At 37.3% G+C, this 14,158-nt stretch overlaps 1 protein-coding gene across 4 annotated transcripts in view; it reads left to right on the top strand.

The window, feature by feature from the left end:
* Kif4a (kinesin family member 4A) overlaps positions 1-14,158 on the top strand; it is a 108,020-nt gene that overhangs the window by 69,319 nt on the left and 24,543 nt on the right. For all 4 annotated transcript variants that reach the window (XM_074064475.1, XM_074064472.1, XM_074064474.1 and 1 more), the window contains 2 exons: positions 5,840-5,923; positions 6,390-6,503. In XM_074064475.1, the coding sequence (XP_073920576.1) occupies positions 5,840-5,923; positions 6,390-6,503 (198 nt within the window). The remainder of the gene's footprint in view (positions 1-5,839; positions 5,924-6,389; positions 6,504-14,158) is intronic.

The following is a 14,158-nucleotide window of genomic DNA, read 5'->3' as shown; positions in this document are numbered from 1 at the left end:
AGACAGAATTGGGAAGTTCAAATCAAAGATGCTTTTAAAAAAAACAGAAATTTTTATGGTAAGCAACTAAGAGGAAACTAGTAGCTCCAGGAGAACAAAGTGAGACAACAGTAAAAATATTGAAAGATATAATGGCTATAGCTTCCCAAATCTGATAAACACTAATCTATGCATCCAAGAAGCTCAGTGAACTCCAAGTAAGATAAATGGAAAGAAATCCATACCCAGTCACATCACAATCAAAATACTAAAAGACAGAAACTTGAAAGCAGCAAGATAAATCATTCATCACATAGAAAGAAGCCCCAATAATATTAACAATGGAAATCACATCAGAAACAAGAGGCCAAAAGGAAGGGAGATAACATGTTCAAAGTGCTGAAGTAAAGTGCTATCACCAAGAATCTTATATATAGGAAAGTTATCTTTCAAAAATGAAGGCAAGATAAAAACATTACCATATAAACAAAAGCTAACAGAGTCCATTACTAGCAGACCTACCTTACAAAAAATACTAAATGAACTTCTTTAGGTTGAAAGCAAATGATGCCAGACAGTAATTTTAATCTGCTTTTAAAGAAAGAACAAAGAATACCAGTAAACATAATTATGCAGGTAATTCTAAAAGAGAGTATAATTGCACAGTATATTCTCCTTTCTTTTTTTAACTGATTTAAATAACAGTTGTATAAAACTATAGAGAGAGAGAGAGGTGGGGGTATAACGCAGTGGTAGAGCACTTACTTAGCATGCATGAGGCCCTGGGTTCCATCCCCAGCACCATAAAAAGAAAACCTGTATGTCTCTGTGTGTGTGTGTGTGTGTGTGCACATGCACATACATACATACACATGAACATACATATTTAAATTGATGGGCGTATAACATATAGAAATGTTAAAAAATAGAAATGTAATATATTTGACAATAACAGCTCAAAGGAGGTAGATGGGAGTAAATGAGGAAAGCAGAAAAGGTTAGTAAACCTAACAATACTGTAAATATATACTTGCTCCTCTTTCTTCTTTCAGCTTATTTAAAAGACACAAATTAGCTGGGTGCTGGTGGCTCAGGCCTATAATCCTAGCTATATGGGAGTCTGCAATTGGGAGGATCATGGTTTGAAGCCAGCCTGGGGAAAAATTTGGGAGACCCATCTCAACCAATGGCTAGGGATGGTGGCATGCACCCGTCTTCCCAACCCACACAGGAGACTGAGATCGGGAGGATTCCAGTTCTAGGCCACCCTGGGCAAAGAGTTTGCAAGATAAAAGCTGAGCATAATGGTATGTGCCTGTCATCTTGAGGATGGCAGGGAGCATAAAATAGGAGGATTGCAGTCCAGGCTGACCTGGGCAAAAATGAGGCTCTATCTCCAAAATAACCAGAGCAGAAAGAGCTGGAAGCCTGGCTCAAGCAGTAGAGTGCCTACATCCCAAGCATGAAGCCCTGGGTTCAAATCCTGGTGCTTCCCAAAAAAAGACATAAATTGTATAGACTAATAATTGTAATACACTGGGTATGGTGGTACAAGCCTGTATTACCAGCACATGGGAGGTAGAGGCAGAAAGAATGGGAGTTCAAGGCCAAGTTGGGCTACACGGTGAGAACCTGCCTGAAAAAACAAAATTAAAAAAAATATGTGGGGGGGTTACATATAGATGTAATGTGCATTACAATAATAGCACAGAAAAGGTAAGAGAGAATAGAGTTACATAGGAACAGCATTTCTAAATCACTGCATTTAAGTTAATGTAAATCTTAAATAGATTCTGATGAATTAAGAAGTTTACTATAAGCACTAAAGCAGTCACTAAGAAAATAACCCAAGATATAGTGAAATAATCATTAAGGAATTACTATCTTACACTAGAAAATATTCATTTAATGCAAAAGAAAGCAGTAAAAGAAGAATAGAAGAACAAAAAGTTTGAAACATATAGAAAGCAAGAGACAAACTTTAAGACATAAATCCAATCATATCGATAATATGTGATGTTCCATTGGGTCACCCAGTCTGGCAGATATGGCCACTTCCTGCTTACCCCCACTGACACTAACACTAAAGCAGAAAGATCTTGCAAGTGATTTGTCAAGTTCTCAATGATTCTGATCACAACTACATGAAGGACTGGAAGAATTCAAAGAAACAAAAGTGCCGCAAAGAGGATATAATCCAAATGATGATTACTCAAAAACAATATGCGGCTCGAGAGTTGAAAAAGCACTTGCTATAGCAAAATCCTGACCATAGCATTATTTTGAAGGAGTCTCAAAGTCTCCATAAAGTCTCCATGTGTTTTTTTGAGTTTAGGTTTAACAGTATACACCCAAAAGCCAAGTGGAACTATTTGTACGTACAGTATTTGAACAAAAGACCATGAGATTCAGAAGATAGAGCATAGTATATCATAGAGAACAAAGAAAAATACATCTGCCTTGAGCCAGATGTGGTGGCATACACTTACAATACAAATGAAAACCACAAATCGAAACCACAGTGAAATGTTCCTTCACATCCACTAAAATGGCTATAATTAAAAAGGACATAATAACAACTGTTGGCAAAGATGTGGGGGAAAAAAATGAACCCTCCATACATTGCTAGTGGGAGTATAAAGTGGAGCCATATGATTTAGAAGCTCTACTCTTAGATTTATAACCAAGAGAATTGAAAGCACATCTATAAAAGCTTATATACAAATGTTCATTGTAGCATTGTTATTAATAGCCAAAAAGTAAAAGCAATCCAAATGTCCATCTGCTGATGAATGGGTAAATAAAATGTAGTATATTTATGCAATAAAATATTTTGTGAGCCAAGAATGATGGTACATGCTTGTAATCCCGGCACTCAGGAGGCTGAGGCAGGAGGATCACAAGTTCAAGGCCAGCCTGGGCTACATAGTAAAACTCTGTAACATTTAGAACTAGAACTCAAGGAAGTAATACACTATATCACTAGAATAAAGAAAGGTTAAGAACCACATGATTTGCTCTGGAAGTATGTCTCATGTACAGAACCCTGGATTTAATCCCCAACATCATCATCAAAAAAAAAAAAACCACATGATTGCCTCAATAGACTCAGAAAAGGCATGGATAAAAGCTCAATACTCTTACATAAAATACTTAAACTAGGGCCTAGCAAACATGAGGCCCTGAGTTCAAACCCCAGTGCCACAAAAAAAAAAAAAAAACCAAAACCTTAAACTAGGAATAGAAGGGAACTTCCTCAACCTGATAAAGATCTGTATTAAAAAACAAAAACAAAACACTGTCAACACTCTATTTAATGATGGAAGACAGAAAAATTTCCCCCTCAGATCAGGAACAAAACAAGGATATCTGCTCTGTCCTCTTCTTCTATTCAATATTTCCCTAAAGGTTCTAGCCACCAAAGCTATCTCTATTTGCAGATAATATCATACATGCAGAAAATCCTAGAGAATCTACTAAAAATCTACTAGAACTAATATATTAGCTCAGCAAGGTTGCAGGATATAAAATCAATATAAGGAAACCAACTGTATTTCTAAACACGTAAAATTAAGAAAGCAATTCCATTTATAACAGCATCAATATGAATAACATACTTAGAAATCAGCTCAGCAAAAGAGGTTTCAGGTTTGTACACTGAAAACTGCAAAACATTAAATTAATTAAAGAACTAAGTAAATAGAAAAATAGCTCATGTTCATAGATGGGAACACTTATATTCTAGAGATGGAATATCCCTCAGGTGGATTTACAGAGTCAGCACCAATCAAAATTCCATTTAGCTTCTTCACAGAAATTTAGAAGCTGATCCTAAAATTCATATTTGAAATGCAAGGGACCCAGAGTAGGCAAAGAAGCCAAAGAAAAAGGCTATAATAATTAGGACTGTGTGGTACTGGTAAGAATGGATATAAATCAGTGGAACAGAATTGAGAGTCCAGAAATAAATTCATACATTTATGATCAACTGATTTTCAACAGTGAGGCCAAGAGAATTCAATAAGGAGAGAATAGTGTTTTTCCACAAGTGGTGCTGAGACAAGTGGATATTCATGTGCAAAATAACAGATTTGCAACCTGACTCACACCATATATAAAAATTAAATCAAAAATCTTAGCTGGGTACTGGTGGCTCACACCTATAATCCTAGCTACTCAGGAGGCAGAGATCAGGAGGATCACGGTTTCTCTAATACCCTTCTCATGTCAACACATGTTTATTATAATTATATTGTATTGCAAATGTATGATGTTTGTGTTCTCTAGTAGTTGTCAGAGTAGTACCATGTTGTGTTCATCTCTGTATCCCAGAAACTTAGCACAGTGCCTAGTGTGTATGTGCTGTTGAAGTAGGTGATATCCCATAGTATTTCCTGTTCCTGATCTTTAATCTATGAGCAGAGAGGATATATTCAGTAATAAGCTAGGTTTGTTTAGGAATGAAAATAGCCTCTTCTTTTAGCTGCAGGTGACCTTAGTTTTATAGCTGGTTGGCTATATGATAAGCTTTCTCCTTTTTGCCAGCCACTGGGATTTATGATTAATGGGCCAATAAGGTTGAGGAGAAAAGAGTACTGATCTGTTTGTCAGAAGACCTTAGTTCCAGCTGTGTCAGTAGCTTTATATGTGGAAGAAATTGTTCATTAGATCATCTTTAAGGTTCATTCCAGCTTCTTATTCTATGATACTATTTTTTCCTTTGGTGGGACTAGAGATTAACTCAGAGCCCCGAACTTGCTAGGCCGTCACTCTGCCACTTGAGCCATGCCCCAACCCCCGCCCCCACTGCCGCCCTTTTTGTTTGTTTGCTTTAGTTATTTTTCAGATAGTCTCACACTTTTGCCTAGGCAAGCCTTAAACCTAGATCCTTCTACTTCCTTCTCCCAAGTACTTGGGATCACAGGTGTGAGCCACCATGCCTGGCTTGTTTTTGAGGTAGTGTCTCACTAAATTTTATAGCCCAGACTCCTACTGCTGCCTCCTGAGTAGCTGGGATTACAGATGTGCACCACACCCTAACCCTTCATGATATTATTTCTAATAACTGACTTAAGACTGAGACCTCAAGAAGTTGGTCACAGAGCAATAAGCTGAAGAAAAAGAATCCACCTTTCCTCTATATACAAACATGGATTCTAAAACTACCAGTTCCTCATTCTGAATGAGGTTAGCCAGGCTCAGAAGACCAAAAATCGTATGTTCTCCCTCATATGCGGACCTTAGATCTAGGGCAAATACAGCAATGTTGTTGGACTTGGGTCACATGATAAGGGGAGAGCACACGTGGGAGGAATGGGGATAGGTAGGAAACCCAAAACATGAAAGCGTTTGATGTCCCCACTCCAGAGGAACTAATACAAAAACCTTAAACGACAGAGGTCAACACGAGAAAGGGGATCAGGAACCAGTGTAAAGATCAGTTAGAGAAGAATCAACTTGGGTTGTAACACATTCATACATGGAAACAATGCTAGGAATCTCTCTGTATAGCTATCCTTAACTCAACTAGCAAAAACAGTTTGTCTTTCTTACTACGTTTATGTCTTCTCTTCAACAAAATTAGAGATAAGGGCAGAACAGGTTCTGCCTGGAAGCATGGGGGGTTAGGGAGGAGGAGGTGGAGGTGGGGACAGGGGGGAGAAATGACCCAAACTATGTGAATAAATGAATTAAAAAAATAGTAAAACTACCAGTTCTTAACTGTGATAGAAATTGAAGGCAACTGACTATATTGTATTTGGCCTTACATAGTGAGGATATCTCAAAGACTTATTGATTATAAGATTTTATTATAGCTAGATGAACAGCAATTAAGATCCAACTTTTTTTTTCTTATCAGGACCGTAAGAGACAATATGAGCTGCTCAAACTTGAAAGAAACTTTCAGAAACAGTCCAATGTGCTCAGACGTAAAACTGAGGAGGTAGGTAAGAAAATCCAGTCTGCTAGGTCAAGTGTATTGTCATCTGTAGGCCTGAAGGATGACAAAACAGTAGTCCTTAAAAGACCCAATGTCCTGGGAAGCCAGGGGTATCAATATTGGCCAGTAACTAATTCCTGAATCTTGTTCTCTGTTCATGTATGTGTTTTGAACTGTTAGCAGATAAAACCCAGATGGAAAAATTGTACTATTCAAATTTTTTTCTAATTGGGCTTCTTTACAAAAACCAGAGTAATATTGATATGTCACATTTTTAGTCTGCAGAACTTCCTTGAAACAAATCCCTCCCCATGACTCTAAAGCAGTAGCTATTTACCAGTTATTATGTCCATGGAGACTTAGAAGCCAGGATCCAAAAAGAACAATCTTGAATTTTTTTCTTTACTAATATGCTGAAATTTAGAGTGTTCCCTTCGTTCAGCATTAACTATATGGCATTTTTATTTAGGCAGCAGCTGCCAACAAGCGTCTCAAGGATGCTCTCCAAAAACAACGGGAGGTTGCAGATAAACGGAAGGAGACTCAGAACCGTGGAATGGAAGGCACTGCAGCTCGAATTAAGGTGAAGACAGCTTGAAGTGCTATTTCTCTTATGTACACTGGGGTTGGGAAAGATGGGAAATAACTTTCTTTTGGTTTAGAAGTAAACACTACAAAATTTGAAGTTCTACCTGAAAGCCTTATTTCCCAAAAGACACAAATATCTTTGAACTACTGGTAAAGAACAGAGCATACAATGCTTTCTGTCCCTGTCCCTATTGAGGTTTAATTACTTTTCTAGAAGTTTTACTGGGGTATAGTCAACATATTTAGAGTGTACAATTTGATGACTTTTGATACATATATGCACCCATGAAATCATCATAATTAAGATAATGACAATGTACATCATTGCTCAAAACTTTCTTTGTAGTCCCTCCTAACCCTCACTTGCTTAGCCCCCTCTCCCTTTGCCTGGAACCCCCAATTAATATGCTTTCTGGCTGTGGTGGCTCAGGCCTGCAACACTCAGGAGGCTGATGCAGGAAGATCATGAATTCAAGGCCACCCTGAGCTACATAGCAAGGACTTGTCTCAAAAAAAATAATATGCTTTCTGTCACTAGAAATTTGTTTTTATTTTCTAGGAATAATCACATACTGTGTGTTTTTCCTCTGGTTTCTTTTATTCAGCATAATTATTTTGAGATTCATCTTGTTCTTGTTACATGTATCATTACTTCTATTGCTATGTGACATCCCATTCGTTGTATGAATATGTCATACTTGCTTGTCTGTTGACTTGCTTCACCTGTTGATGAACATTTGACTCATTTCCAGTTTTTTGGAGGTTACAATTATGGTACTGAGCATTTACATACAAGTTTTTATACATATGTGTTACATCACTTTTTAGTAGACAGCTAAGACTAGAATGGCTTTCTCATGTGATAGGTATATGTTTTAACTTTTAAGCAACTGTTTTCCAAAGTGGGTATACTTTTTACATTTCTACCAGCAATGTATGAGTGTTCTAGTTGCTGCACTAAGTATTCTCACCAGTACTCAGCATGGTAAATCTTTTAAATTTTACCTATTCTAGTGGGTAAGTAGTAGTACCTCATTGTTGTGTCCATTTTGCTAATGACTAATGATGCTGATTTTTCCATGTGCTTATTATTTGCCATCTGTATATTTTATTTCGTGCAGTATGTCCAAATCTTTCCCTATTTTTAATTTGATTGTCTTTTTTCTTGTCAAGTTAGAATTCTTTATATATTCTAGATATCTCCAACAGAGAACTTATGTGCTTTACAGATATTTTCTCCCTTTGGTGCCATCCAATCAATTGAAGTTTTGATACTTTATGGTTTTTGTCTTATTAATCTTTGCTAAACCCATGGTTTCTAAGATTCCCTCCTAAGTTTTCTTCTAAAAGTTATATATTTTAGGATTTATTTGTAGGAATATGATTCATTTGACATGATACCTGTAAAAATCAAATGTTCATTTATCTTATTTCTAGATTCTGTTCCACCAATCTATATGTCTACTTTTATTCTACAAATGTTTTCATGTCCCGAAATCAGATGGTTAGAAGTGTTCCTCTGCATTTCCATATAAACTTTAGAATTAGCTTATAAATTTATTCAAAAAAGCCTTCCTAGAATCTGATTAGGATGGCATAGAATTTATAGATAAATTTGAAGAAAATTAACTTATCTTAAGAATATTGAATCTTTTGATCCATCAGTGTGGTATATCCATTAATACGGTATATCAATTAAAACTTTCTCTCAGCAATATTTTGGTTTCAGAGTACAAGTGTTATATATCTTTTGTCAAACATATCCCTAAATATTTCATATTTTTATGATACTGGAAATAGTACTTAATTTACATTTTAATTTATTTGGATACACTTGTTGGTCCTCTCTTTTTGTTTTTTGGCAGTGGTGGGGTTTGAACTCAGGGCCTCATGCTTTCTAGGAAGGTGCTCTACCACTAGAGCCACTCCACCAGCCCCTTTTTGTTCTGGTTATTTTTCGAGATGGGGTTTCACTTTCTTTTGCCTGAGCTGGCCTCTAACCGCAATCCTCCTGATCTCTGCTCCCAGGTACTAGGATTATAGGCATGAGCCACCAGCACCCAGCAGTTCTCATTTTTGGTAGAGTACTTAGGATTTTCTACATAGGCACTCATGTCATCTGCAAATAGAAACAATTTTTTTTCTTTTTCTCTGCTGTGCATTTTTAAAAAAACAGTTTGTCTTACCTTATTGCACTTGCCAAAACTTCTAATACGTTATTGAATAGAATAGATGCCTTGTTCCTAATCTTAGAGAGAAAAGATTCAGCCTCTCACCATTAAGTATGATGTTAGCTATAGATCTTTTGGATATCCTTTATCAGGTTGAAGAACTTTCTACCTAAGTTTTTATCATGGATTGATGTTGGGGTTTTTTTCAGAAATATTTCCTGTATTATTAAAATGGACTTATTGCTTATTTCTTAGTCTGTTAGTATGGCAGTTTCTCTTATTCTTACATATAGTAAACTTTACCCGTTTGTTACTTTTGATAGTGTGTAAAGTTGTAATACCACCACAATCAAAATAAAGAATAGTTCCCCTCTTTCCTGTCTGTCTCTCTCTAAGTTTCTCTCTGTGTGTCTCTTGCTTTGTCTCTCTCTCTCTCTCTCTCTCTCTCTCTCTCTCTCTCTCTCTCTCTCTCTCTCATGCGCGCAATTTAAACATGCTAGGCAGGTAGGCAAGTGCTCTATCACTGAGCTACATCCCCAGCCCTACAATTGTTCTCTTATTTCAAAAAAGTCCTCTTTTCCACTTTGTAGTCAACTTCTGTCACACACTTAGCCCTTATCAAATACTGATCTGTATTTCTGTTACTACTGGGTTTTTTTTGCATTGGTATCATAAATAGAAACAAAATGTGGCTTCTTTCACTTAGCATAATGCATTTGAGATCATCCGTGCTGTTATTTGTATCAGTAGTTTGTGCTTTAGTTATTTATTTGTTTAATATTCCACTGTACACATGTACTACAGTTTGTTTATCCATTCACCTATTGAAAGATATCTTAGGATTTTTTTACTCAGTTTTTTTGGCAATTATGAATTATATTAGGGTTTTCCAGAAGGATGGAACCAATAGGCTAAATATAAGCACAATGAAAGGGGATTTATTAGGGGAATTGGTTCACATGAGTATGGAGGCCAAGAAGTCCCACAACAGATCATCTTCAAGCTGGAGACCCAGGGATGCCAGTAGCATGACTCAGTCCAAGTGTGATGACTTCAGAACCAGGGAAGCCAATGGCGTGCATAATTCTTCAGTCTGAGGTCAAAGGTCTGAGAACCTGAGGAGCTACTGATGTGTAAGTCCTGGTGACCAAAGGCCAGAGAGCCTGGAGTTCTCACATTCAAAGTCAGGAGAAGTGTGCCAGCTCCAGGAAAGAGCTCCCTTCCTCTGCCATTACTGTTCTGTCTGGGACCCCAGCTATTTGGATGCCACCTACTTACATGCCAGTCTCCTCTGAAAGACCTTCACAGAAACACCCAGAAGCAGTCCTTTTAAATGTTCTCTACGTATCCCTTAATCCAGTTAAGTTGGCACCTAAAATTAACCATCACACGAATAAAGCTCTTACTAAAAAATTCACATGCGCATTTTTTAAATAAACATAAGTAATTATTTCACTGCTGGGTCATGTACTTAACTTTATGAGAAACTTCCAAATTGTTTATCTAGCTGCTCAGAGCTGGTATATAAAAATACAATTGATTAATGCGCATTAATTTCATCATATGACTTATTAATTACTGATTTTTTTTAGTAGGTTCTTTGGGATTTTCCATGTAGACAATCGTGTTGTATGGGGGTGGTAAAAGCAGGCCTTCTTCTGTTATTCCTAATCTTATGGAGAAAGTATTCAGTCTCTAGCCATTAAGTATGATGTTGGCCGCAGTTTTTTCATAGATGCCCTTGAAGTTGAGGAAATTCGTATCTATTTTTAGTTTGCTGTAAGTTTTATCATGAACAGATGTTAAATTTTGTCAAATGCTCACTGTCTCTAATTTGTTGATTTGGTGAATTACTTGGAATGATGTTCAAATGTAGAGCCAGCCTTGCATTTCTTTGATAAACTCCCTTTGATCATGATATATTACTCTTCCTGTATATTGTTGAACTCAGCAATACAGATAGATACTTCCTGGCTCTACTTAGGATTTTTTGACTTTAGAGTATTGTGAAAATGATATACATTCATTACAAACTACTTCAAATTTTGGATTTTGATCTTTTCCCAGGCTAGCAACGTGCAGCAGAATACTTTTGTGTGATTCTGGGTAGCAGCAAGGAGACATAGCTCCCAGCAGCCCTGTGATCCTGAGGGTAAACAGCCAATGCTCTACTATGCTGTGTGGCTAGCAGTTTTTAGATGTGGTATTATATGTTTTCACGTCCCATCATGCTCACAAAATACCCATCTTTGTCTCCTATACCTATGCATCTTGTTTTTCATTTTCAGTATAGTATTCAATAAATTTCAAAAGATCTTCAACACTTTATTATAAAATAGACTTTTCAAAAAATAGACTTTTTCATTAGGTAATTTTGCCCAACTGTGAGCTAATGTCATGTTCTGAGCACCCTTAAGGTAGACATGGCTTAGCTGTGATACTCAGTACATTAGGTATATTACATACATTTTCAGCTTACGATGAATTTGGATTTTTTGGATATAACTCCATTATATGTTGAGGAGCATCTATATATAAAATAGATATTTTTTTAAATTCACATCTATGTTTATGAGAGATTCTAGTTTTCTTATAATGTCTTTAATTTTGGAATCAAGGTAATGCTGGCCTTGTCAATTGAGAATGGAAGTACCCTTTCCCATTTAGTTGTCTAGAGACTTTGTATGGAATTAATACTGTTTCTTCTTTAAAAGTTTGACAGAATTCACCAGTAAAATGATCTGGGCCTAGAGAGTTTTTCCTTGGCTTGTTTGCTTTTACTTTTTGAAAGAAGGGTGTTAACTGAATTCAACTTCAAAAATTTCTCTCCGGTTGTTCAGATTATGTGTTTCTTCTTGAATGAGCTTGGGTAGTTTGTGTGTTTCAAGGAACTCATCATTGCATCTAAATTGTCAAATTTATTGTCATAAAGGCATTCATCATATTCCTTTATTATCCTTCTAATAGCTGTAAAATCTGTAGTTTTGTCATCTGTCTCATTCCTGTTAGTGATATTTTGCTAGTTTTCTCCTTCTTCCTGATCAGTCTGGCTGATCAGTCTCACTATATGTAGCTCAGGCAGGCCTCGATTTCTTTTTTTTTGGCAATACTGAGGCTTGAACTCAGGGCCTACACCTGAGTCACTCCACCAGCCCTTTTTTTGTGATACATTTTTTTCCAGATAGGTTCTCTCGAACTGTTTGCCTAGGCTGGCTTCGAACTAAGATCCACCTGATCTCTGCCTCCTGAGTAGCTAGGATTAAACGGTGTGAGCCACCAGCGCCCAGCCCTTTCTAAGTTTCTTAAGGAAGAAGCTGAGGTCATTGATTTGCATTCTTTTTTTGAGTGGGGGAGAGGGTAGGCAATACTGGGGGTTGAACTCAGGGTCTTGCCCTTGCTAGGTAGGCATGACACTCTACCACTTGAGTCTTGCCAACAGCCCTTTTTGCATTGGTTATTTTTAAGATAGGGCCTTTATAACCAGGCCAGCCAGGACAAAGATTCACTGATTTGTGCTTTCCCATATCTGGGATGACAGGTGGGTGCCACCACACCCACACACCCTGGGGAACTTCTTGCTGGGCTGGCCTTGAAACATGATCCTCTGGATCTCCACAGGCTTGAGCTACCTTGCCAGTTTGCATTCTTTCTTTTCTAATACATGCATTTAATGCTAGAATTCCCCTTATAATGGCATCCTACAAATTTTGTTAATATTATATTTTCATATAATTCAAAATACATTCTGGGATTGGGGGTGTTGCTCAGGGTGGTAGAGTGCCTGTGTAGCAAGCACAAGGTCCTAAGTTCAAACCCAAGTACTGCCAAGAATAGTTTTTTTTTAAAAACCACAAAATTATACATCCTAATTCCCCTGTTAATTTCCTATTTGACCCATGGGTTATTTAGAAATGTATTACTGAGTTTCCAAATATTTGGGGACTTTTTCAAGTATTGTTATTAATTTCCAGTTTTATTCTATCATAGTCAGATAACATACTTTGTATAACTTGAACCCTTTTGAACATATTGAGATTTATTTTATAGCCCAGAATATGGTCAGTTTTGATAAATATTCTACATGTACTTGAGAAGAATGTGTATTCTGCTGTTATTGGATAGAGTGTTCTATAAATGTAAATCATGTCAGTTTGGTTGTGCTCTTTGCTTCTACCCTGTCCTTGCTGGATTTCCAGCTGCTTGTGCTGCCACTTACTGAGGGATGAGAACAGTGCCTCCAGCTATAATTATGGATCCATCTGTATTTCCTTATAGATCCTTCTGCTTTTTCTTCATGTAATTTGAAGCTCTATTATTGGAAGCTCTATTATTGAAGTCTATTATTAATTGACTCCCCCCCACTTTACTTTTTCTCTTTTTTGTTGTTTTTGTTTCATTTTTTAAGACACAGAGTCTATATAGCCCAAACTGGCCTCAAACTCAATAATCCTCTTGCCCCAGCCTCTGAGTGCTGGGATTATAGACCTGCACTACCATGCCCAGCTTTATTCATATGTGCATACAATGTTTGGGTCATTTCTCCCCCCTCCCCCCCAAGTCCCCTCCCTTACCCTCCCCCCCACTCCCTCCCTCTCCCCCCAACCCCCTTGCTACCAGGCAGAAATTATTTTGCCCTTATCTCTAATTTTGTTGAAGAGAGAGTATAAGCAATTATAGGAAAGACCAAGGGTTTTTGCTAGTTGAGATAAGGATAGCTATACAGGGAGTTGACTCACATTGATTTCCTGTGCATGTGTGTTACCTTCTAGGTTAATTCTTCTTGATCTAACCTTTTCTCTAGTTCCTTGTCCCCTTCTCCTATTGGCCTCAGTTGCTTTAAAGTATCTGCTTTAGTTTCTCTGCATTGAGGGCAATAAATGCTAGCTAGTTTTTTAGGTGTCTTACCTATCCTCATACCTTCCTTGTGTGTTCTCGCTTTATCATGTGCTCAAAGTCCAATCCCCTTGTTGTGTTTACCCTTGATCTAATGGCCGCATATGAGGGAGAACATACGATTTTTGGTGTTTTGGCATGCCCGGGTTTAAAATCTACATTTTCTGATATTAATAGAGCCCCTACAACTTGCTTTGAATTAGTGTTAGTGTGGTAATTTTTTACCTTTTCCCTCTTTTTATTGGTGTTTATTAAATTGTACACAGTAAGAGGTTTCATCCTAACTTTCCATGCATATAGATAATACACTTTGTTTATATTCACCCCCTCTATTACTCTTTCTAAAATCTCCTCCTCCTCCTCCTCCTCCTCCTCCTCCTCCTCCTCCTCCTCCTCCTCCTCCCTCCCTCCCTCCCCCTTTCCCCTTTCTTTTCCACCTCCTTTGTGGCTTTTACTTTCATGGCTTTGTTTTGTTTGGTTTTACCCTAGCTTCCACAAATAAGAGAGAACATGAAATACTTGTCTTTGTGGGTCTGTCTTACTTTGCTTAACATGATGATCTCCAGTTCCATCTATTTTCCTTCAG

This window comes from Castor canadensis, chromosome X, assembly GCF_047511655.1.
Source record: "Castor canadensis chromosome X, mCasCan1.hap1v2, whole genome shotgun sequence".
Lineage (NCBI taxonomy): Eukaryota > Metazoa > Chordata > Mammalia > Rodentia > Castoridae > Castor > Castor canadensis.
Note: the sequence above shows the minus strand (reverse complement) of the source record. Positions and strands in the feature narration are given on the sequence as shown.